General features: G+C 41.1%; 1 protein-coding gene across 1 annotated transcript; it reads right to left on the reverse strand.

The window, feature by feature from the left end:
• Nucleotides 1-1,006: 1,006 nt before the first annotated feature.
• afg3l1 (AFG3-like AAA ATPase 1) lies at nucleotides 1,007-20,706 on the reverse strand. Its single transcript, XM_060914723.1, has 16 exons — nucleotides 20,419-20,706; nucleotides 17,025-17,118; nucleotides 16,814-16,905; nucleotides 12,779-12,928; nucleotides 12,609-12,683; nucleotides 12,268-12,392; nucleotides 10,204-10,471; nucleotides 9,932-10,069; nucleotides 9,600-9,753; nucleotides 6,922-7,029; nucleotides 6,653-6,778; nucleotides 5,103-5,213; nucleotides 4,779-4,894; nucleotides 2,119-2,319; nucleotides 1,822-2,016; nucleotides 1,007-1,706 (listed from the first exon to the last, which is right to left on the reverse strand). The coding sequence occupies exons 1-16, from the start codon at nucleotides 20,551-20,553 to the stop codon at nucleotides 1,482-1,484; spliced, it is 2,313 nt and encodes a 770-aa protein (XP_060770706.1). The 5' UTR covers nucleotides 20,554-20,706; the 3' UTR covers nucleotides 1,007-1,481.
• Nucleotides 20,707-25,013: the final 4,307 nt, after the last annotated feature.

Genomic DNA, 25,013 nt, shown 5'->3' on the forward strand with positions numbered 1-25,013 from the left:
TGGCTTGCCTGCCATCATTGATGGAACAATGAATTCTGAATTATACCAGTGAATTCTAAAGGAAAATGTCAGGACATCTGTCCATGAACTGAATCTCAAGAGAAGGTGGGTCATGCAGCAAGACAACGACCCTAAGCACACAAGTCGTTCAACCAAAGAATAGTTAAAGAAGAATAAAGTTAATGTTTTGGAATGGCCAAGTCAAAGTCCTGACCTTAATCCAATAGAAATGTTGTGGAAGGACCTGAAGCGAGCAGTTCATGTGAGGAAACCCACCAACATCCCAGAGTTGAAGCTGTTCTGTACGGAGGAATGGGCTAAAATTCCTCCAAGCCGGTGTGCAGGACTGATCAACAGTTACCAGAAACGTTTAGTTGCAGTTATTGCTGCACAAGGGGGTCACACCAGATACTGAAAGCAAAGGTTCACATACTTTTGCCACTCATAGATATGTAATATTGGATCATTTTCCTCAATAAATAAATGACCAAGTATAATATTTTTGTCTCATTTGTTTAACTGGGTTCTCTTTATCTACTTTTAGGACTTGTGTGAAAATCTGATGATGTTTTGGGTCATATTTATGCAGAAATATAGAAAATTCTAAAGGGTTCACAAACTTTCAAACACCACTGTAAGATAAATGCCTTTTTTGGTGCCTTTTCCATGACGTGCATAATGACTGTGCTGGATTTATGGTGCATCTCCTTAAAAGGGACTGAGAATCTATGCAGGAAGTACTCTCAGCAGAAAAAGACACTTCCAGTTTACATGGTTTCACCTTCAGGATAAATTAGCAAAATCCATTACCTTTATACTTGTTAAATCTTCAAGAAAGTTGCATATAGTGTTTCCAATACAGAATGACATTTACCTGTATTTTTGTGAAACCGTATTTTTTTTTTAGAGAGGTGTACATGAACCAGTTTTGATGAAACAGAACACATCTAGAATGAAACATCATTGACCATGACACATTAAGACACTTAACCGGAATGGATGCGCGTTGTGGCAGAATAAGTTTGTTTAATTAAATAAGTACAATATACAGGTTTGTTCAAATAAGGTTTTCAGACCCGTCTGCAAATTTTACAAATGTACACTGCATCATCTCTTCTCTTCCCCTTTCATCAAGAGGATTTTAAAAATTCACAAAGTAAAGAAAAGTCAGTATATCACCTAGCTCCTAAAACTCTATAAATTAAGTAAAACACTGTATATAAAGTCATATATCCGATATTGTAAAAATGAAATAGTGTACGGACATCAGTATCAAATTTTCCTGTTTTCCTACGCTTTCATTCCTGCTTCTACTGTGGATTATTAAGGCATTTCAAATCCTATTACAAGCCTCTTATTAACATTCCACAAGTGTGAAATGCAGCCACGTCACAACCAGGAGTCAGCACAGAAAAGCCACTTCCGTGAGTGTGTCCGATAAGAGAGTAGCCTGATTTTAGAATTCAGATCTCATTCAGATTTTAAGCTGCCTGTTTCTTTTGGGAGGTTTCCACCTCATCCTGGTACTTCTCTTTTTCCTTGTTCCAGTCCTTTAGCCCCTCAGGTAGGCTCGTGTCCTCCTCAAAGCTGCCGGTGCCATCTACAAACTCCTCATAGGTGGATTTCTCCTCAAACGGCCTGGGACCAAGAAGCTCCACCATGTCAGCTTTGTCCAGCACCTCTTTTTCCAGGAGACGCTTTCCCACCTGCACCCACACACATGAATCTACCTGGTCATCTGAATAAGTTCGGTACTAAACAACTCTCTCAACTAATCATCCATCCTCGTTTGCTACTGCATGCTAAATGTGCGAGTCCTACCTTTTCAACCAGGTCACGTTTCTCCGTGATGAGCTTCAGAGTTCTCTGGTAGGCGCTGTCCACTAGATCTCTGACCTCCTGATCAATGAGCTCTGCCGTGGCCTCGCTGTAAGGCTTCTCTAGCACCATGTCGCCCTGCCGTGGCAGATCAAACGACACCTGGCCCACCTTTTCACTCATCCCAAACTGCACAATCTACAGGACATGAACGACGAGGCTTAGGGTTAGGATGGAACTGAATCGAAGGCCAAAGAAGAGCTTAAACATCTGGGACTGACTCCCAGGGGTCGTCTATACCTGAGCGTAGGCTGACTGTGTGACTTTCTTCAGGTCATCCTGAGCACCAGTGGTAATTCTACCAAAGAAAACCTGCTCAGCCACGCGACCACCCAGCGTCATGCACATCCTGTCAAACAGCTGCTCCCGCGTGTACAGGTACTGCTCTTTAGGAAGGTACTGTGCATAGCCCAGACCTTTCCCACGTGGAATAATAGAAACCTGACACACAGTGAAACATCTCGTCAACGTCGATGATGTAGACAGAACCCCGCAGTGCTCTTTAAATACGTCTATTTACTTCCAATTAAAGAAAAAGTTCCACCCTGAACCAATATGTGTTTATATCGAAATGTTTGAGGCGTTCAACAGGAGAACATTTCTCAACAGTCTCATGTTCGCGCCTAAAAACAGAATACGAGCCTCTTTTCTTACTTTCATGCCATTTTCAGTAACATTCAATATTAAAAACGGAGCAGAAGTAGTGGAGACAGCAAATTTGTGTCTTTGAAATTTCAGAACGCAATGCAGGTGTGTGAAAAATGAGGTTGCGTCAGATTTTGTTTGGCTAGTTAGCATCGACAAGCTGATGAGTAAGATGCATCGACAGTGGTATTAGTATGCAACTTGAAGTTTTGGAAGCCGATCTGTTTCAGCCGAGTGTACAGATGAGATGAGGAGGCGAGACAGCTGGATAGACTAAAGGAATAAACAGCTGCTGTATCACTACTTTAGGTAGAGATGACTGGTGTCACTATCATTAGGTTCTCAAACAGCATGAGCGGTAGGAAAGTATGGAATCAATTTTGTGCCAAAATGTTCATACAATACTTTTGAAATATCAAACAAAAACGACAAATCAAAATACAAAAAAAAAAAGTCAATTTTTTTAGACTAGCAAAAAATTATTCGTGTAATCGTGCAAAATATCAGTCTGTTACTCTTCAGAAACCTTTTATTTTTGTTCCGCGTCTTTCTCAGTTTTGTTTGACGTAATTTATTTTGGTTGCAATTCCAGCTTTCTCGTTTGCGCTCCCTGACTTTTTGCTTGCAGTTTTGGCACAAACTTCACGTGTGGGTGGGCTGTCCAGGAATGCATTCCCATTGGCTAACTTGTGTCTGACTGACAGCTACGCTCAGCCATTTCCTACTCGGATTTTGGCGGACTGTTTGACGAGTGTAATATCATAGCCGCCACTGAAGTCCACTCGATCCTTGTTTATCGTCAATGGATCGGTCACTCGCCAAACAGTCCGCCAGAACCAGAGTAGGAAATGGCTGAGCGGAGCTGTCAGTCAAACACAAGTTAGCCAATGGGAATGCATTCCTGGACAGCCCACCCACACGTGAAGTTTGTGCCAAAACTGCAAGCAAAAAGTCAGGGAGCGCAAACGAGAAAGCTGGAATCGCAACCAAAATAAATTACGTCAAACAAAACTGAGAAAGACGCGGAACAAAAATAAAAGGTTTCTGAAGAGTAACAGACTGATATTTTGCACGATTACACGAATAATTTGTTTGCCAGTCTAAAAAAAATTGACTTTTTTTTTTGTATTTTGATTTGTCGTTTTTGTTTGATATTTCAAAAGTATTGTATGAACATTTTGGCACAAAATTGATTCTATAGGAAAGCACTAAGAAAAGTGAAAATAGACCAAAGTGTCAGTGGAAGAAGTTTAAACTAAAACTCTCTCTCATTATATATATATATATATATATATATATATATATATATATATATATATATATATATATATATATATATATACACATACATACACACACACATACTAAGTAACTTTAAAAACGCACAATGGAATTCAACACGATATCACTTTAGATCCATGCATATATTTGAAATTTATGATATTGTATGTAATGCACATCTTGAAACATCGATAAAGGACATTTATTGTCAAACTCAAGAATTAATTCACAATAAAAAAAATTCAAAGTGACAGTTGGTCCATGTTCGGACCGTCATGCTGGAGATTCTGGGTCTGTGTCGTCCAGGGGTCTCAGCAGCAGTGACTGAGGGTGTCAGGAATCTGTCACGGAGGTGAGCTAGCCTGATGTGCTGATCCTGAACTGGCGTCGTGACTCGAGGCTGACCAGGGCGTGGACGATCCCCGGTGCTCCCTGTCTGTCTGTAATGCTGACTCAAACGGGAAACGGTCGAATGATGAACACCGAAGTGCCGGGCGACCTCTGTCTGTGTACTTCCGGCACGCAACATCCCGATGGCCTGTTCACGTTGATTTTGGCTTAGGCGTGGCATCTTCAATAATGACAATTTTCCCATCATTTCCCCCGGGTATTTATAGGCAAGATTGTGTGTGTACAGTGGATGCAAAATTAGTTTGAAAATTAAAGCCTGTCCATGTCATCGACTACCCGAGTCATATTGTACATTGTTGAGTACAACTCCCTTAAATTCTGATTTGAGCACAGATTTGGAACTTATTCGGGCGGAACGAAGTTATTTTTCCATTGTGATACATTTCTTTTCTTCTTGAGATAAACTCAGCACGAATTCAGCAAGTTTTATCAATGTGCGTTTTTAAAGTTACTTAGTATATATATATAAATTTAAAAAAAGACTTTTCTTCGATGCCATTGAAGATCACATGTGAATTATAATTCAAAAGATGGGCACTGTGATGATGCATTTCCACATCTACCTTGAGCAGTGGGTCAGCGTGCTCGAGGAACCAACCAACTACAGCATGTCCAGCCTCATGATAAGCCACTGTCTTCTTCTCAGGGGGCTGTAAGACTTGTGTCTTTTTCTCGAGACCTGAACAAAGCGTGCACAAAATGTATCGTCTGTGGATACTGGAAGGAAAAAAAAAAAAAAAAAACCCAAAAAGAACATGGTTCTAAAAATGTTTTATAGGCCATCAGAAGACTGATGATTTGTGCCAGCGCAGTCGATGGAAGACCGTGAGAGAAAAACAAACAAATCAGAGAACCAGCTTATGAAGGGTGCGGATTTCATGACTCACCTCCGATCACTCTCTCGATGGCCTGTTCAAAGTGTTTGGTATTAACGGCTCCACTGAGATGCCTGGCAGCAATTAGGGCAGCTTCGTTACACACATTAGCAATGTCAGCTCCTGAGAGGAGAGAACACAAACACCGTAATCATCAATACAGAGTCCATCTCACTACTCACCATTTACTTTTATTACAGTGATTGGTCTCCGGTTATCTATGCGCACTTTAAATGTCTGCCTGGGCTGTGATGATATTTAGGATGACTGCTAGAGATGATTGTGGATTACTGCGGTTTTTGTCTATTACTGTGCTTTGGACTACATGTTTAGGTATTCACTTACATCTGCCTGGACTGTGATGGTATTTATAATGGCTGCTTTAGATTATTTGGATTATTATTGCTTCTGTTTATTTGATGAGCTTATAATGTGTCTATACGTTCCGTGCTCCATCACTAAAGTCCTCCAGGAGGCAATTTAAGTTAAAACCAGCAATAAAACACAAACCGCTCCAGCCTTAATATAAGAGGGACCAGTTTGAATTTCTCCAGTTAGCACACAGGCATTACATCATATTAGCACCTTTTATTGTTGAATCATATTCACGAAGTGATGAACATTTGCGTAAAAGTAGAAGCTGATTTAGTCTCAGATAGTGAAAGCTGATTTGTGACTATTACTCTTGTAACTTCTATTAATAATGCTTCTATTGATTGTTTCAAAAAAATACCTTCCCATACTTTTAAAGGGATTTCTTCAAGAATTTTTTAAACTGGGCCTTATTCCCCCCCCATCTTTTTGGGTCTAAATTTTTTACTCGGAACGAAAATGATAAAAATTGGTCCTGTATCGAGTTAGAACGCTATAACCAGCAACTGCAAAACAGCTATACAACATAATGCTATGGAACAAACATTCACGTCAAAGGAAGCTGCTTGTTTTTGCCACGGACAGGCTCGTAAGTGTCGGACAACATGGAAAGGAACTCTACAGAGGATATAACTGTCTGTTTACCTCAATAACTGTAGAAAATGACTGCTTCTGCAGTCATTGTTTTACCTTTCACCCCATTCGGTGCCTGTAGTCGAGAATCACATGAGGCTGTTTTCTGATGTTGACAAAAGGGATCCTCTCCACGTGGTCACTCATTCATATTGTTATAATCAGCTAAATATTCCGGTATTACTCTGGAAATAGACTTCACAAATTCTGCAAGACTTCACCTTTTGCAAACATCAGAAATTAGCCCCTGTACAATAATTGACTACAGGCAATGGGGCGCTCAGGTTTATTAAAAAAAAAAAAATCCCAGTGCTTCCCTTTCAGGAGAAAATGATTTTGCAAGAACGATAACATGCTGATCAATCCATTTTAAATACACTTTACATTTAAATCACTGTCTGATTAATTACAGGTTAATATATTAATTACAGGTTATTATATACCTCACAGGCTTTTCATGCTTCTTAAAATAAACATTGTCAGAGTAATACGAGACAGCTCAGCAGTTATAACAGCATGTTTATTGCTCACATATCAATCCTGATTTCTCCCCTCACCTGTGAAACCAGGGGTGGAAGCAGCCATTTTTCTAGCAAGGGCATCTGGGTCTAGATTTGGGTCCAATTTGAGGGGCCTCAGGTGAACTTTAAAGATAGAGGCTCTTCCCTTTATATCAGGAGGACCTGAAAGATTTACACGATAACACACATTTAGTAAGTTACATGTCTAATTTGTCTGAGCATTTATTCAATACAAGTATAATAAGCTAAATGAAGACTGTAGAACAGTAAAACACATTAAAAGAGCAGCCAGAATACGGCCAAACCTATATAAATCTGCCTGTCAAATCTCCCAGGCCGCATCAGAGCAGGGTCCAGGATGTCAGGTCTGTTTGTTCCAGCCAAGACCACAACATTTGTACTGCTGTTGAAACCTAAGGGTAAGACACAAAGGACAAAATCTCAGGGAGATTAAATTTAGGTTTCAGGGGGGAAAAAAACCTTGAGGAAAGAACGAACTTAATGTATGGCCTGTTTAAAAAGAAGTGTATAACTTAAAGGTGCTGACTAAAGTTGAATTCTGGGAAAAATGTTCCATTTCTCTTGCTATTGGAGTTCTGAGAGGTTTCGCTGCTGCACACACCGTGTATCCTGTGTGTAAATGTTTTGCCAAGATAAAAAGCGTCCCACGTTTTACGATTTTGGAAATTGCCGAAGCAAGTGAGCAACAATATCAAATGACCACTGTAGGGCGTTTGACCTAGGCTACTTGTAACCAAAACATGTTTGCCCATGCCAACATGGCGGACTCCACTCTCCTGCCAGCTAAAAGCCAGTGGAAAAGAAAAGGAAAGCCTGCCTAGTGAGCACAACTCATGATAGAGCAAGGACAGATGACGTCATTTTTGTGGCTTTTTTTTTTTTAAACTAAATCATTCTAGCTAGCGCTTAGCTACCTTAGCCTTAAAATGCATGGGCTCAACTCCACGATAGCGAGTACGGAGTTATACACAGTGGTCGAGTTGTAAAATCAAACCAGGGGGGATGGTGAAATTTTTAGTCGCGTGTCGACCCATCGGTCGGTCCGTCTGTGGGAAACTGGTTTGCTTTTAGGAGGGTTTGCGCACAACGTAGGTCTGTGGACCTTGTTCATTTACCAGACATACAGTATTTTGTGCTGATAAAGTGTGTAGTACACACTGTGTACCCTTTTTATTGTTGTAAAAAACATAATACACTGGTATTTTACTGTAAAACATGCACAGTGTGGATGTCATGTGTCATATTTAGTCAGTCTCCTGGCTGACATACCGACCACATTCTCCATATTAGGGTGAAATGCAGATGACAAATTTGAAGTGTAACTTCATAGTCATGGTAGGCCCCTTTTAAATCGTTTGGTAAATAATTTATTAAAACCTCAGCAGGCAATGTAAATCAACAACTGAATCTTTTCATATCAAGTCAATAGAATTTTTATTCAAAGCTGAACATTGGGAACATTGAGTTAAATACAGAGGTAGGTAGGGAACCAATAAGCTAAAACAAGCAACAGTAAATCAGCCTTACATGTTGTGCCCGGCTCTCTAATGAGGCAATGACGCCTTCAAAACTGCTAGTGTCGTTTATTTTAGCCTTCCTGTCTTGAATAACACTTTTTGTTGCCTGAAGAATAACAAACGAACGTCCAGGCTGATTAAATTAATGGCCTTATACAAGAAATCAAAGCTAACATGAACCTGAGTAAGCTATCGATAGCTGGCTCGACTCCAAACTAACATTCATTATGATAGCTGTGTTGTTATCCGCCGCCCACAAATTAGGCTCCATATCGGTAACTTTACAGGATGATAGTGGGCTCACAGAAAGTGGGACTGATATTCGTAACTCTTGACTTACCTCCTGAAATGTTTTTTTCTTGCGATCTTAAAGCCGAACTTGCTTAGGTCTTGCTGTCCACGCCGCTTGGCCATGATGCTGCAATCCGCTGCTGTCACTGACGCCGAATGAAATAAAAAATAACGGAACCCCAACTGAATGTCACCTCCTCAAACGCTTCGCTTGCGTGCGCCCTCTCTCGCAGTAGCTTACTGTATGCTCAGTTTCAGCAAAGCTGCGTGGAATGGCATTTTTAATTCCAATGTTAAATAGAAGTAATGTCCACATTTATTGATAAAATTGCTCAAGAGAAGGGAGGGGGGATGATTTTGACCATTTTTTATTCCAGGGGGATGGCATCCCCCCCCATCTCGAGTACAGGTTATACACCCAATGTTTTGATCTTACAGAGAAAAACGATAACACAAAAGCGGTAACAGAGAAAAGATATATTCATCTTTTGTTTCACGGATCTATTTGCGAATGTCAATCACAAATGACACACTTGCGAATCAAAACTCTCCAAGGTCGATGCCGAGTCAATGTTTTCCGCGTGTCGCCACATTGGCGTTACCCGGTTCCACAGTTATACTAATTCGTTAAAGCTCTTCGTGTGCGGTTGTTTCCGTGGGGCCTCTACTCAAGAGGTAGTATATTCAGTCCCAAAATGGAGGAAAGCAACCCTCAGCATATCAAAATGGTCACATCTTATCCGCATGATATTGTTATTGCGAGACATAGGAAAATGCCAGGCACAGTTTAAAAATAAATAAATTAAATTTAACCTTTCAGATAACTTTGCAGTCAGCACCTTTAATTTACAGTGCCTGAGCCAAAATAGGACAAGTATTAGCAGATAAAAGAAGCTAAAAATAAAAAGCAGGAAACAAAACATGAAAAATCAGGAACAAGAAGTTAGCAGTCGACTACACTGATCGAAAATGGATCATCCGAAGGGAAAGAGCCAGTATTAAATTCCTAATAACGCCACATTATTGAGCGTTCCATCTGGTATATGGGAGAACTGGTGTAGTGAGAATGCTTTTATTGCTTGTGAAGAGTGTTCTATATTTGCTGAGTCATATATTAATAAAAGGAGCCCGTCTTCCTCAGATCATAGACATACCGTCCATTTCCACAAGCAGCTGGTTGAGGGTGTTCTCCTGCTCACTCTGACCACCAAAGTTTCCTCCACCTCTCTTCCTGCCAACTGCATCAATCTCATCTATGAAAAGGATGCATGGCGCGTTCTTCCTTGCCATAGCAAACATGTCCCTTACCTGAAAGAAACCAGGTTAAGGGGCGAAATAGTGCATTAGTCTATTCAATCATGTCCTCACAGATAACAAAGACAGTAAAGTGGTGTGCTTTAAAATATCCTGTGATGCATTCTACCTGGGAATACCAGTTAAAGTAACTCATTAACTATGAACACAACAGTTTCGGTTCCCAACTCACCCTGGCTGGACCGACTCCCACAAACATCTCAAGAAATTCTGAGCCATTGACAGTAATAAAGGGGACGTTGGCTTCTCCAGCAGTGGCTTTGGCCAGCAGAGTCTTGCCTGTTCCTGGAGGTCCTGACAGCACAGCCCCCTTGGAATACACAGTTACATGCTTACTGAATTTTACTCTTCAAAAAACAAGGAGTACAAAAAACATCATATGCATAACGCTAGTACCAGCTGTGCAAATGATCATGCAGAATTCTTAGAAAAAAAAGTCTATACCTTAGGAATCTTAGCACCCAGGTCCTGGTACTGTTGTGGGTTCTTCAGAAAGTTGACAAACTCTAGGATCTCCAGTTTTGCCTCCTCACACCCAGCTACATCTTTAAACTTCACATCGATGTTGTCCTTCATCATCTTAGCAGTGGATTCACTCATGCCGAAAAGCCCACGCCCCTTTCCACCACCTCCACCCATTGATGCTCGTCGTACGGTGAAGAGCAGAAAACCAATCAGCAGCAAAGTAGGAATGATGCTTTTGATAAAAGACCTGGAGGGTGATGATAACACAGTGAAACTGATGTTTCGTTTTCTCAATCTTAACTTCTGCATTTTGGTATTATAGTTGGTAGAAGTAGTCATACAATATACTAACCGCGTTTTCAGAAAAGTTGGGATTTTTTAAAAATGCAATAAAAAGAAAAATCTGTGATTTCTTAATTCATGCAAACCTTTATTTAACTGGCAAATATATAAAGAAAAGATTTTCAATAGTTTTATTGACCAACTTAATCGTACTTTGTAAATGTAAAACAAAGTGAGAATTTGATGTCTGCAACATGCTGAAAAAAGTTGGGACAGAGGCATTATTACCATTGTATTACATCACCTTTCCTTTTAATAACACTTATTGTATAGGATCTGAGGATACCAATTGTTGCAGTTTTGCTATTGGAATTTTTCTCCATTCTTGTTTGATACAAAATACTTCAGCTGCTCAACAGTCTGCTGTGGTCACTGCTGTCTGTTTCTCCTCTTCATGATACGCCATACATGCTCAATAGGAGACAGATCTGGGCTGGCAGCAGGCCAGTCAAGCACATGCACTCTGTCTATGAAGCCATGCTGTTCTAGCCCGTGCAGAATGAGGCCTGGCATTGTCCTGCTGAAATAAGCATGGACTTCCCAGGAAGAGACATTGCCTTGATGAATATGTCTCTCTAAAATTCCAATATATCAAGGGTACCTTCACACACATGCAACTCAGTCATGCTGTGGGCACATGCACCCCCATATCATCACAGATGTTGGCTTTTGCACCGTTCTCTGATAAAGTGGATGGTCGTGTTCACCTTTGGCATGGAGAACTCGACATCTGGTTTTCCCAAAAACAAGCTGAAATGTGGACTCATCTGACCACAGCACATGTTTCCACTGTCATTCGACTCACCTGAGATGAGTGCGGGCCCAGAGAAATCCATGGCATTTCTGCATACAATTGATAAATGGCTTCCTCCTTGCGTAATACAGTTTCAGGTTGCATTTCTGGATGCAGCGGTGGACTGTGTTAAGTGACAACAGTTTTCTGAAGTACTCCTGAGCCCATGTGGCTATATTTGTCACATTAGCATGACGGTTTCCCAGGCAGTGTGACCTGAGGGCTTGAAGGTCATGCACATTCAACATTGGTTTCTCACCTTGCCCTTTACACACTGAGATGTCTCCAAATTCCCTGAATCTTTTCACAATATCATATAGAGTTTGAAAGACCTAAAATCTTGCACTGAAAAATGTTGTTTTTGGATTGACTAACAATTCTCTCACGAATTTTGGCCTAAAGGAGAGAGTCACAGCCCATCCTGGCTTGCAAAGACTGAGCCTTTGGTGCTGCTCCTTTTATACCCAAGCATGATACCAATTAACCCGCTTACCGTGGAATCTTATAAAATGGTGTTAATTGAACATCCTATAAACCTTTCAGTCTTATTTTGCCTCTGTCCAACCCCCCCCGGGTGTTGCAGGCATCAAATTCTAACTTACAAAATACAATTAAGCTGATCAGTAAAACTACTGAAAATCTTTTCTTTGTACTTTTGCCAATTAAATAAAGGTTCATGTGAATTAACAAGTCATAGATTTTTGTGTGTAATGCATTCTGGAGAATATCCCAACTTTTCTGGAAATGGGGTTAGTAAGTTACGGTAACCATTCAACAGGTTAAGAAACATTAGGCCTGAATTTTGAACAGAAGGCGACCACACTCAGGTCAATTCTCTCAACTCAAGAGAATCCATTCAAATGTGTAAGCCACAGACAGCAGTGCACGTCTCGTGAACAAACTCTTACCCATCACTCTTTGAGCGGTACACCACTGCCACTCTGTTCAAGGGCTCCAGTCCCAACTCATAGTGAGCTGCCTCTAGGTTTCTCTCAAAAGTGTCGACACTGCCAATGTTGAACCATACATAGCTCTGAAAGAAGGAAAAGAACTAAACATGGCAGTATGTTTCTCTACTTGTACTTAGGAAATAATTTCAATTAATGTGCTAATAGTAAAAATAGTAGATTATGAAAACATTTAACATTTAGTCTTAACTGCTTAAAAAAAAAAAAAAACCCTGCTGCTGATTTTACATATGAAGCCCAAATTTCTAAGATGTACACCAGGATTAAACAGGGCAGCTTACTCCATCTGAAGTGTCTGCTCCTGGGACTAGGAGGACTCTGACAAACTGCTTATTAATGACCTCCAAACTCTCAACCTGTACAGAAATTAAAAAACAAGAGTTAGGGATGAAAAAACAGTTAAGGAATACAAAAATACTAAAACTAAACTACAAATTAACATTGTTCTCACTAGTCCTCTGGCCAAGTAGCGATGGACAAAGTCTTTCCAAGTTATCTCGTTGCCTGGATCACGGAGGTACAAGTAGAGCAGGGCTGAGGCAACGCCGGCCACTGTGACTGCCATGTAGCGGAAATCATTATCATCCCATGGAATATCACCCTGAGACATAGGAAAAAAAAAAAAGCAAAAGAAATTAAGTGAACTATATGCTTATAAATGTCATGAGTATACAAGCAGAGTGGCACGGTGGTGTAGTAGTTAGCACTGTCACCTCACAGCAAGAAGGTCCGGGTTCGAGCCCCGTGGCCGGCGAGGGCCTTTCTGTGTGGAGTTTGCATGTTCTCCCCGTGTCCGCGTGGGTTTCCTCCGGGTGCTCCGGTTTCCCCCACAGTCCAAAGACATGCAGGTTAGGTTAACTGGTGACTCTAAATTGACCGTAGGTGTGAATGTGAGTGTGAATAGTTGTCTGTGTCTATGTGTCAGCCCTGTGATGACCTGGCGACTTGTCCAGGGTGTACCCCGCCTTTCGCCCGTAGTCAGCTGGGATAGGCTCCAGCTTGCCCGCGACCCTGTAGAACAGGATAAGGCGGCTAGAGATGATAGGAGTATACAAGCATTGTGTGTAAACAGAATGACTTTGGCCCATCTGCTGCTACACACAATTTATCAATCGGCCCCGATGCGCCTCATTCATCAGTAGAAAGTCACTGACCACCTGAGCAGATAGTGAATTATTCGGATTACAGGTATGATAATGGTGTGGTAGTGTGTAATGCTAGTACAAGTGAATGAGACACTGCAGTATTGGCAGAGTTTCCTGAAGTGCTTTTACTCTCCGTGTTTTACAAATGTAAAATTGCACAGTTATAAATGTACACACACACACGTCTAAATCATCCTCCAGCCTTTCATTATTGTACAAGTTATTAGATAAGCTTCTTGTTACAGGATGACTGTTTGCTGGGTTGAGAAAAGCGTGCCACCCAAAAATATCCAGCTGAGCCACTGTTTCAAAATTCCTTCATACCAGTGCAACACACACTACTGCTACAGTACCGGTGCTGTGCCGTTTCCACAACCCAAATGATATCAAGTAAGCAGCCATCCCTTTCCATTGTAAATGGGCCTGATGTATTCTACACAGCAACTATATACATATTAACTGCGCCTACACGGTGATGCATGAGGAGTGAGTAATAAATAGCCATCCTTTGGAACCTGTGCATTTAGTAGCTGTGTAAACACAACTGCAAGTCAGACATCTTGAATGACTGCACAAGTGCCATGGTTTTCATTTGGCAGGTCATATTTGCAACGATATTTTAAACATCAGTTTATGATTGAAATTCCGTATGCAATTTTTACATTCATGCTGCAGTTACTTTCTACCAGGGATCATCCATTGGTGGACCAATTATGCCGCTTTTCCACTACCAATGCGGCTGAGTCGGGCTGAGCCGTGCCGTGCTGAGTTGGGCTGAGTCGAGCTGAAGTTGCATTTCGACTACAACCGCGCTGAACCGTGCTGGCTGGAAGTGGGTGGACACATTGGGTGGAGGTCATGTGATGTCGTTAAGCGGCGCAAACAGTGACATCAGTGAGCTTTTAAGCGGTAGTCTCACAGCACGGATAGTAAACAATAAACATGGAGGACATGGAGTCGTTAGTGTTGCTGGTCTTGGTGCTGTGGCTTGTTGTCACCGACAACACCAACAGATACTGGCAAGAGCGTATAGATGAGGCGAGGCGCATAAGGCTTCAGAAATTCTCGTAATTCGTAATTCTTCTTCTTCCGGGTTTACAGATCCCAGCGTGCTCGCGGGGCGTGTGTGGGCATGTGAGGACACTCCTCCTCACCAATCAGTGCACAGGGGAGTGTCTGCTCACGCCCCCAGCCTCACTCAGCTCGGTTTGGCTTGCTTCAGCCTCACTCCAAAACGGTGCGAGTTTTGGGCGCTAAGCAGGGCTGAAGCGAGCTGAGTCGTGCTGTTCTAAGGTAGTCGAAACGCGAGCCGTGTCGGGCTGAAGCGAGCTGAAGTGAGCTGAAAAAGGGTAGTGGAAAAGGGCCAATACTGTACTTGAAATAAATGCTGTAGCTGGAGGGGCGGGCAGGTAGTCGGTCAAAGTACAGCGACTATTTTGTAAACATGAACTACTACTGACTACTAATCTTCTGCGGCAGATTCTTTGCTGCAGTTTATCCAAATCACATGCAGTTGTGCAAATTATTTAGCTTAAGGCAACTCATCAAACCAAATACTAGCTACAGAGCTAAAACACATTAAATTAGACTTTTCACAGATTCTTCATTTTATTTAGACTCCCTGGTCTGTTTATTTAAAAAAAAAAAAAAAGTAAATTATGAAAACCAGAATGTTTACAGACTATTGTACAAAGTAGTGTGTATTTATTCTCATCACATTTAAAATAGATGAATAATACCGGTTCAGAGTCAAAGTGCTAATCATAATCATCAAAAAAAAAAAAAAAGTGACGTGAAGCACAACCGTGAGACAAAACACACTTCCAATCATTAAATCAGATGGATATCAATATCAGCTGATATTCAATGCTTCACTATCAGCAAAAGAAAAGTAGTATTGCATCATCTTTATTTTGGTTCATTTATCTTGTTCTGCAAGGTTGCAGGCAAGCTGGAGCCTATCCCAGCTGACTACGGGCGAAAGGCGGGGTACACCCTGGACAAGTCGCCAGGTCATCACAGGGCTGACACATAGACACAGACAACCATTCACACTCACATTCACACCTACGCTCAATTTAGAGTCACCAGTTAACCTAACCTGCATGTCTTTGGACTGTGGGGGAAACCGGAGCACCCGGAGGAAACCCACGCGGGCACGGGGAGAACATGCAAACTCCACACAGAAAGGCCCTCGCCGGCCACGGGGCTCGAACCCAGACCTTCTTCTTACTGTGAGGCAACAGTGCTAACCACTACACCACCGTGCCGCCCTCTTTATTTTGGTTAAAAATATATAAATAAAAAAATAATAATCCCCAAACGATTAAACTCTTTATAATACATAGGGCCAAATTACTCGATTCTGATTGGTCAATCAAGGAGGGCTTTTTTCCTTAACACGGGGCTGTATTTCTGAAATGCTATTGGCTAGTTTGTTGCTTGGTTACGGTTACAAAAATTAGCCAATTTTGTCAACAAAATGGCTTTTGTAAAAAAGTTCCAATTAAATTTTGTAAACCACTTTCAAAATCCTCGTGTCGTGTTGCTGTGTCATGATGAAAGACGCTTTAGAAACTGATTCAAATGTGCAAGATAGTCTTGCGCCCTGATTGGTTCAGAAAACGCGAATGACAAGATGTTGTGAACTTGAATGGCTTCCGAAGTATGAATTCGGCCCGATATATTATAAACAAGTAATCGTATGGTTCCTCATAAAATTAAGGATCAATTTCACACGTGATTTCAAAGTTTTGGTCACCTATGGTCATGAGCTTTAGGTAATGACAGAAAGAACAAGATCGCGGATACAAGCGGCTGAAATGAGTTTCCTTCGCAGGGTGGCTGGGCGCTCCCTTAGAGATAGGGTGAGAAGCACAGTCACTCGGGAGGAGCTCGGAGTAGAGCCGCTGCTCCTCCACATCGAGAGGAACCAGCTGAGGTGGCTCGGGCATTTCTTTCGGATGCCTCCTGGACGCCTCCCTGGGGAGGTGTTCCAGGCATGTCCCCCCGGGAGGAGGCCCCGGGGAAGACCCAGGACACGCTGGAGGGACTATGTCTCTCGGCTGGCCTGGGAACGCCTCGGTGTTCTTCCCGAGGAGCTGGCCGAGGTGTCTGGGGAAAGGGAAGTTTGGGCTTCCATGCTTAGACTGCTGCCTCCGCGACCCGGTCCCGGATAAGCGGAAGAAGACGAGACTTCAAAGTTTTTTCACTCGTGAAATTAATCCCTAATTTTACTCAGCCCCATACGATCACCTATACGAATTTCAATGGTGACCTGTTGTGAAAATGGCTTTAGGTTTTCCACCTCTACTGTGTCAAGGACAGGAACAGATCCAGACCTGTTGTAAACGGCTTTTCCAGTCTCTCTTCCCTCCTTTCTTTCCTCCTCCTCCTCCACTCGATTGATGCTCTGGTCCACCTGGCTGTCCATCTAAGAGAAGAACAGGACATGAATATTACCCTATAAAACTAAAACACACACACACACACACACACAGAGAGAACAGCACAGGTTTGGTCTTCTGTTTTACATCCGGTCTGATGTCTTACCTTTAGAAGAAGTGTTGTTTGAGTAAAGTATAGCTCTAGACCAGGGGGGATTATTTACAGTCCACAGGGGCTTCAGGCAATTCAGTGTCAGGTTCTGAAAGAGATCCCAGTGTTCAGTTACAGGAGGCTGAAGCAGTTGATAGTGAAATGAAGCAGAGTGATTTCAGTGAAACAACACAGTTGGACCAGCCAGGGCAAATCCACACCGAGTCATCATGACCCAGTCAGTCTGAGTCTACTACAGTTCCCACAAAAAGTGTGTAGAAAACACAAACACCGTGTGTAAACACTAGAGCAGTATTAACATACTTGCCAACCCTCCCGATTTTGGCGGGAGGCTCCCGATTTTAGCCTCTGTCTCCCGATCGTATTTGTTAAAAACTGGATAATCTCCTGGTTTTGGGAAATCCCTACCGCCAAATTAAAAATACTCCCGATTATGTCCAATCAGAATTGTATGAGAAACACTGCTGACGTCAACTGATTTTTAACCAATCAATGAACAGAACAACAGCCACTTCTGTAATGTAGGATTCACCCAGGCTGTCCGACATTTTTTACAAGCAGTCATTCATCATGGCCACTAAACCAAATACTAACCAGCAAAAATATGAATGCAAATACCAGGTTGCATGGGAGAATGAATTTCCATGGATAAGCAAATGTTCGACCAGCCAGTTACACATTTTAAGGTAAAAATACCTTAAATCAGAATATAATGGACATTTGAGTGTGAAATTAAACTAGTCTTCCATACCATTTCAGAAACAAACTGTACAACTTCTAAAGTGTTTAGTGAAATTTTGCATGACAGAATTTGTTTGATGAGTGTATTTGAATAGTGTGGGAGTGTCTTAGTGCTATTCTGAATTTATGTTTGAAAGTTTACAAGTGAATTATCTGGAAAGTGATTGATTTTGATAGAGTTTTGAGGTTTTAAGCGAAAGATTACTAGTGAGTGTATTTTGGTAATACTAAAATTTTGTATTTGAGTGAATTTCTTTGTGGAGTATATTTTGATAGTATGATAGTATTTATAGTGCCATTTTTAAGTTTTGTTTGAAAACTTTCAAAGTTTGCAAATGAGCAAATTCCTTTGAGGCATTGCGATAGGATTTTGATAGGATTTCTAGTGCTTTTTTAAAATTCTGTTGGAAAGTATTTAGTGAGAGAGATGCATTTTAGTAGTACTAAGACAGTGCAGTATTTATTTGAGTTGTTACTATTTTGGTTAAATCTTATTTAAATTGTATATATATATATATATGATATTATAGTTCTCTGTATTTTTACATGAGCTTAGAGAAGGAAAACATTTGATGCAATCCAATAATACTTTCATTCACTGTGACTATTTTAAGAAACTATAAACATTCTTCTAAAGCATCACTTGTGTTATTTTCTGTGGGTCTCTGTATGTAGACAATACTCAGGCATGAGATTTTTCAGCTAAAACTCTGATTTAAGACTTCCCTTTCATTGTTATATTAAAATTCAAGATGAGTATTATTTCAGATTTTTCACTCTGAGCTCTCTCATGCCTGATACATGAATCCCATAATCTGTACGGCCAGAGCAGTCTCTATTTTCTGAGACGGCTGAGGTCCTTCAACATCTGCTGAACGATGCTGCGGATGTTCTAGGAGTCTGTGGTGGCCAGTGCCATCCTGTACGCTGCTGGACCAGCGGCTTGAAGGTGAAGGACACTAACAGACTCAATAAGATCATCAGGAAGGCCGGCCATGTTGTAGGCGTGGAACTGGACTTTGACAGTGGTGTTGGAGAAGAGGTCACTGTCCAAAATAAAAACAAACGATCTTAGACTGTCCTTCCCACCTTCTACATGAGGAGCTGATCAGCCACAGGAGCACGTTCAGTAAACGGCTGATTCTTCCACGCTGCACAACTGAGAGACACAGGAAATCATTCCTACCTGTTGCAGTCAAGCTGGACTGTGTAACTGTGGTACACTTCTTACCATGTATGGAGCACTTGCATGTGACGTCACAGCCGATCCAGATTGTGACAGACGCCATCTTGTCGGTCAAACGCCATATTTCCGCCTTCTACTTCTAGTTCTACTTCTGCTTTTACTTCTACCTTTTCTTCTGGAAAACCCTACTATATGCAATTCTACTACAACGGCTGCACCTACAAGCTCTCCCTACCTGTGCACGTTTTTTATGTTTTTTGTGTGTATTTTTGCGTGTTGTTCATCTGTACCGGACTTCAATATCCACTACAACCGTATGGACTTACTGGACATTGGTTTCCAGCAGAAAATGACGGTTTGTAGCGATTTCCATCGCATGCACAACATTCCGGACGAGATAGCGAGACCAGCGGGGTCTCCGTGGATTGTTATCGGAAGCAAAGCGAAGGAGGCGGTGCTGGGAGCAAAAGCAAAAGCGAGGCTGCAGGCAGAGCCGGCCTGTTGACTAAGCTCAGAAAACAGCCACTCAAATCTCCACTGTCAAGCCTCTATCTCTCCAACGCCAGATCCATGTAAACAAGACGGACGATTTGGAATTACCTTATTCTATAATCGGCTGGTCAGTGCTATACTCAATACTTAAGTGACTTACCCATCCAGTGAGGATTCTTGTTTACAAGATGCCACATCTGAGTCGCTGACAAATCCTGAATTTCTGTAAAGATAACTGTCCAGAGATTTATAAGCACGCAGTGCTTCACCACTGAACAGCGAGGGAAAGTTGATGAGGTAATCATACACGTCCGGGTATTCCACTGGCAGTTCAAAATCTGGTCGTGAAAACTCCGTCCGGTAAGCCATAAGGGTCACAAATCTGTAGATCGTTTATTTTAGACATATATCTAGTTATCTGTTCATTAGAAAAATGAGCCGTGTAGTCCGTCGGTTGAAATTGATCCATTCTGTACACGAGTGCAGCAGTATTCAGCGGTGTTTTTGACCGACAAGATGGCGGTTGTGTACTTTCCGGTCACGTGACTGCAAGATCTCTATATTCTTAACTCAGGTGCAATGTATATAAAATCACTTCTTTTTGCTTTTACTTAAGTTACTGAAATTTTATTTATTCTTTTTTTAAAAAAGGACTATTTTATCTTCTATTTTTAGACATGTTTACTACTTCTTTGATTCAGGAGCTTGGTTGCAAATGTGAATTTCCCTCCAGGGATTAATAAAAAAAAGTGATTCTATAGTAATTGATAGAACAATTCAAAAAATCTTTAATTGTATAACTTTCAAATGGTTTGCAATTAATTGGGATCCACTGTTTTTATCGTTTCAACCGCGCATCAGACCCTCATCCAATTGAAAAGGTCGTTCACACACTTTTCTCCCCCATGAGAATTTTGAAAAGTTGGCAAGCAAAGCATGCATTAGTAAACAAACAGCACCTGGTCTTACCCTGTTCAAGCGGGGCTTTAATTTGGCTGATGAAAGTTTTCCGAGAGCAGCAGCGGTAAGTGAAGAGCGCTGTAAAGTCCTTCTCAGTCCAAAGCGGACAGGAGCAGCTGAGAGCAAACCCACCATCAGAGCCATCACACTATCAGCTCAAATCCCCTCACGCACAGCACAGCACAGCACAACACACTCCCCTCCGCGCCGCCATGCGAGCCGCTTCACTAACACAGCCAAGGAATGTCAAACGGCAGCAGGACCTTTTAGGTGCCCATGGAAAGTGCCTGACGCCGGTTTGTAATGAAGTATCTTTAAAAAAAATATATAAAAGTTCTATGAATAGATAATTTCATAATATATTCATGACACACTTTTTCCTCCCTCGGATAAAAGTGCATTTTGCTGGCTAATAGCACACTTGTACATCCCTAGACAAAAATATGATCAACTCGGGGTCCTTCAGTAAACAGGCTGAACACAAACACTTCCTCATTTGTGCTAGAAATCCTGCCTGTGTGCAATAAGAAACATAAGCTCAGCTTGTGTGAGAGATATTTTGACTAGTGGTCGCTTTTCTTTTACCTTTTAAATAAAACACCAGAATTAGCAATGTGTAAGAATCCCTGCTGATTCATTCACTTTGTTTCCTTCTACCTCACGCACTGTTTTCTACTAAAACCCCCAGCTTGAGATTCACCCAAGAGTCGACTCAAAGAACCGACTCGTTCTCGACAAACACACCACATGGTTAATCTTCTGTGCATATAAAACAAAAGCTCCTGAACTTCTTTCATCGCCCTTTTTCTTTTGACAAATTATGCTTAAGCTGGAACGCCAGGATAGACATTTTAAAATATCGCTTGAAGAGAGACACTAGGTCTAGGGTGAGGAAAGGCTGAATTTGATTCTGAATCAAATACGGTCCATGAAGCCTGGGAAGACTCGCATCATCTGTTACATGACTAACCAGATGATGAAACCTGGATGGGAGTTGAGAAAGGAGGAGACTGACTGACTGCAAGGACGTAGAGAACATTTTCTCTTAGATTTGAGAATAATAAATTAAAACAAAAGTGAAAATATGCAATTTTCAATTGTTATTTTATTTCCCCCAACACAAAATCTTTTTACAAATTATATTTTGGTCAACATATTGAAGTATATAATGAACCAAAGGACTACAAATAATAGATTACAAGGAATAAATAATAATGTTGAGGAATTTCTCTCATGACTTTCTATTAAACAAATAGGCAATGTTCAAAAAGATTTATACCCAAATAAAAAAAGTAAAAAAAGGTGAAAATCAGTCCAAGCAAGCACATCATCAAAATCACACACATGCATATAATACACGTGTGTGTGTCTATTTTTTTTTTTCTTGTGCAGCAATCCCTGAAGTTAAACATTACAGGTAATATAGTTAACTTTGTCAACATCAGGCTCTCAGCACATAAAGAAATACAACCAGTAATCTGACCTGTAACTTCCAACCATGGAAACCAGTTCATGTGCCTACTTAATGCCTGGCATAAACATGAACAAAACATAAACCTCATTTTTTCCCCCTACCTCTAACTTCATAGACAAAACATGGGACACACACACACACACACAAAAAAAACCTATCAAAGAAACTAGTACAACTTACGACATCACATATAAAGCAGCACCCAGTATAAATCTATACCACTCTAAACCACCAGGAGGGTCTGACTCAACACTGAGCAGGGTTAGAACTCCTTTAGAACTAAGACTTTGTTTGTCTAATTAGCAGGTCTATAAAAATAAGTTTCAGCTACTTTTCAAAATCACTGCTTAAAGCTATTCAACAGGCCATTTTCTGACTATTTAATGTGCAAGGCCAAACATCATTTTTGCACAATTAGCCAATTTGTGACAATCTTTTGACGACATTGAAACTAACCTCTGCCTTACAAAACAAGTTTCAGCTGACAAGCATTTAAGAAAAATAATTCTGGAGAAAGAAAAATAAAATAAAAAAAGTAGTCAAAAATGTTCTATTTGTTGTCAACTGTAATAAACAAATACTTGTTTCTAATCGAAGGATGTGTTCAGGGTGAGACAGTGGTGTAGTGGTTAGCACTGTTGCCAGTCCAAAAAGACATGCAGTTAGGTTAACATGACCTGAAGTGCCCTTGAGCAAGGCACCCAACCCCCAACTGCTCCCCGGGCCCTGTAGCATAGCTGCCCACTGCTCTGGGTATGTGTGTGTGTGCGCGCGCTTGTTGCTTGCTTGTGTGCGTTTACTACTTCAGATGGGTTAAATGCAGAGGTTAAATTTCACTGTGCTTAAGTCTGTGCTTGAGTGTATATGTGATAAATAAAGGCTTCTTTCTTTCTTCTTTCATCCCATCAGCCCAAATCTGATTTTTGCGCATATCCAACTGGAATCTGATTATTCACTCTCAGAAAATAAAGTACATTATTGTACCTTTAGAGGTACAATGGCTTGTCTCTGGGACAGCACCCTCTAAAGTACTTATTTGTACCCTTTATATACTGCTTGGGAACATGTATGTACCTTTTTGGCCCTAAAAAGGTTACCTTGAGGTCCAATAATTAGCTCTAGGGGGTACATTAGTATAGACTGTACCTTGGGGGACAGAAATGGACTCCTACTGTACCCCTATTTATGACAGTGTATGTAGCAGGTCTGAACAACTGAAAATTACAAGATCCGATTTTTGCAAATCTGTTTCAAACCACAATCGTACATGGTTATTGGTGAGCAGGAAAAATGGGTAAGGATCTGAGTGACTTTGACAAGGGCCAAATTGTGATGGCTAGATAACTGGGTCTGAGCATCACCAAAAGTGGTCCACAGAAGGACAACCAGTGAACCGGTGACAGGGTCATGCGTGTCGAAGGCTCACTGATTCACATGGGGCACGAAGGCTAGCCCATATGGTCAAATCCCACAGAAGAGCTACTGTAGCACAAACTGCTGAAAAAGTTAATACTGGCTGAAACAAAAAGGGGTCAGCATAAACTTTTTCAGCAGTTCACAAGAGGAACCATGAGTGATGTAAACTTACTGTGATTGGGCCAGACACAAGTGTACATTGACTGGTCAGAGATGAGCCAATACAGCACCAGCAACTACCATTTTAAAAAATCCATGTAAAATGTAAGCCGCATAAACAACAGCTCTTGACGTTAGCGTAAAAAAAAAATGGGGGGGGGGGGGGGGGGGAGGGGGGGGGACAACGTCATGCTCGAAAGCTGGCTTATGTCACTTCAGCCTTCCTATTGGCAGTGTGAATGCAAACAGATAAAAAAGCCCTTGAAGGAATGTAGTTCTTGGGGGAGCTCCTCTCAATAAGTCCCTCAAATTGTTTGGTCCAAAAGCACTAATATTAGTATTTTGACACCACAAATTATGTCTCTATCAGCTTGTTTTTTTAAACATATCCATTTTATACTTATGAATACATATTTTATAAGTTCAAAGACATCCTGTGTGCAAATTTGAAGTAGATACCGTATGTGCGCTCAGAGATTTAATAAAATAAAACAAACGTTTTCTGAATACTTCCTCTTTCTGTTCACTGTATTTTCTAATAAGGAAATGTGTGCAATTTAAATGCAGTTCAAAAGAGTTTGTAATAGACACAGGAAACATCATGACTGTTTCAATTCCAACAGCCAAGTTACTCCCTTAGGTTATAATATCTCAGCAGGGCTCAAACAAAACATTGACGATTTGATAGTAACACTAATGAAGCAAACTATTGTTTTTCTTTAATGGAGAAACATCCAGATTTTTTTAGTAGTATTTGGGATAGCGTTGCATGTTGTAAATGCCATATGTTCCTGTTCATGCCAATTTTGAGCATGTACCAAAGCCATGCATACAGAAGCCTACATCAATACAAGTTCCAGGTTTCACATCTAAAAGTGTCAGGTACTCTGTGTGTGTGTGTGTGTGTGTGTGTGTGAGAGAGAGAGAGAGTGAGTGAATCAATCAACCACTGAACAGAGTGCGGTCTTCACCTTCAGGATAAAAAACAAGTCCAGCTGCCTGTGTTTACTACCAAGAGACACAGTGACACTGAAAATAAACAACTAACAACAAAAACAAAACAGGATTTGTAACTCATCAAAAAACTTTAGACAAGAAGTTAATAAGATGTTCCAGGCTTAAATGTTGACCTTATCATGACCCATGGTTATACAAAAAGATATAAAAAGTCTACACATCCCTGTTAACATTGCAGGATTTAGTGGGAAAAAAAGCCATGTTCAGTCTTTTTATACCCTTCATGTATAATACAGTAACCAACAAAATTCAAGTGAAAAACAAATAGAATTGTGGTGCTCACAAGTGTCGCAACAGAAAGCATTCGCCCGATCATCTGGAGATTGCCAATTTGAATCCCGATGATGCCGTAGACAACTGGTCTGTGCTTTCAGGGAGGCAGGGTAGCATACTCTCTCCCTGTTACAGGGACGCCAATCATGGGTGTCTGAGCTCATGCATGTGGAGGTAGGAATCCCATAAGCAAGCAGTTCAAAAAAAAAAAGTGGTTGGCTCAGAGGAACCCTCAAAGGAAGTTGGTAGCTCTCATGTGAAGGTA

This window comes from Neoarius graeffei, chromosome 2 (genome assembly GCF_027579695.1).
Source record: "Neoarius graeffei isolate fNeoGra1 chromosome 2, fNeoGra1.pri, whole genome shotgun sequence".
NCBI classification, from domain to species: domain Eukaryota; kingdom Metazoa; phylum Chordata; class Actinopteri; order Siluriformes; family Ariidae; genus Neoarius; species Neoarius graeffei.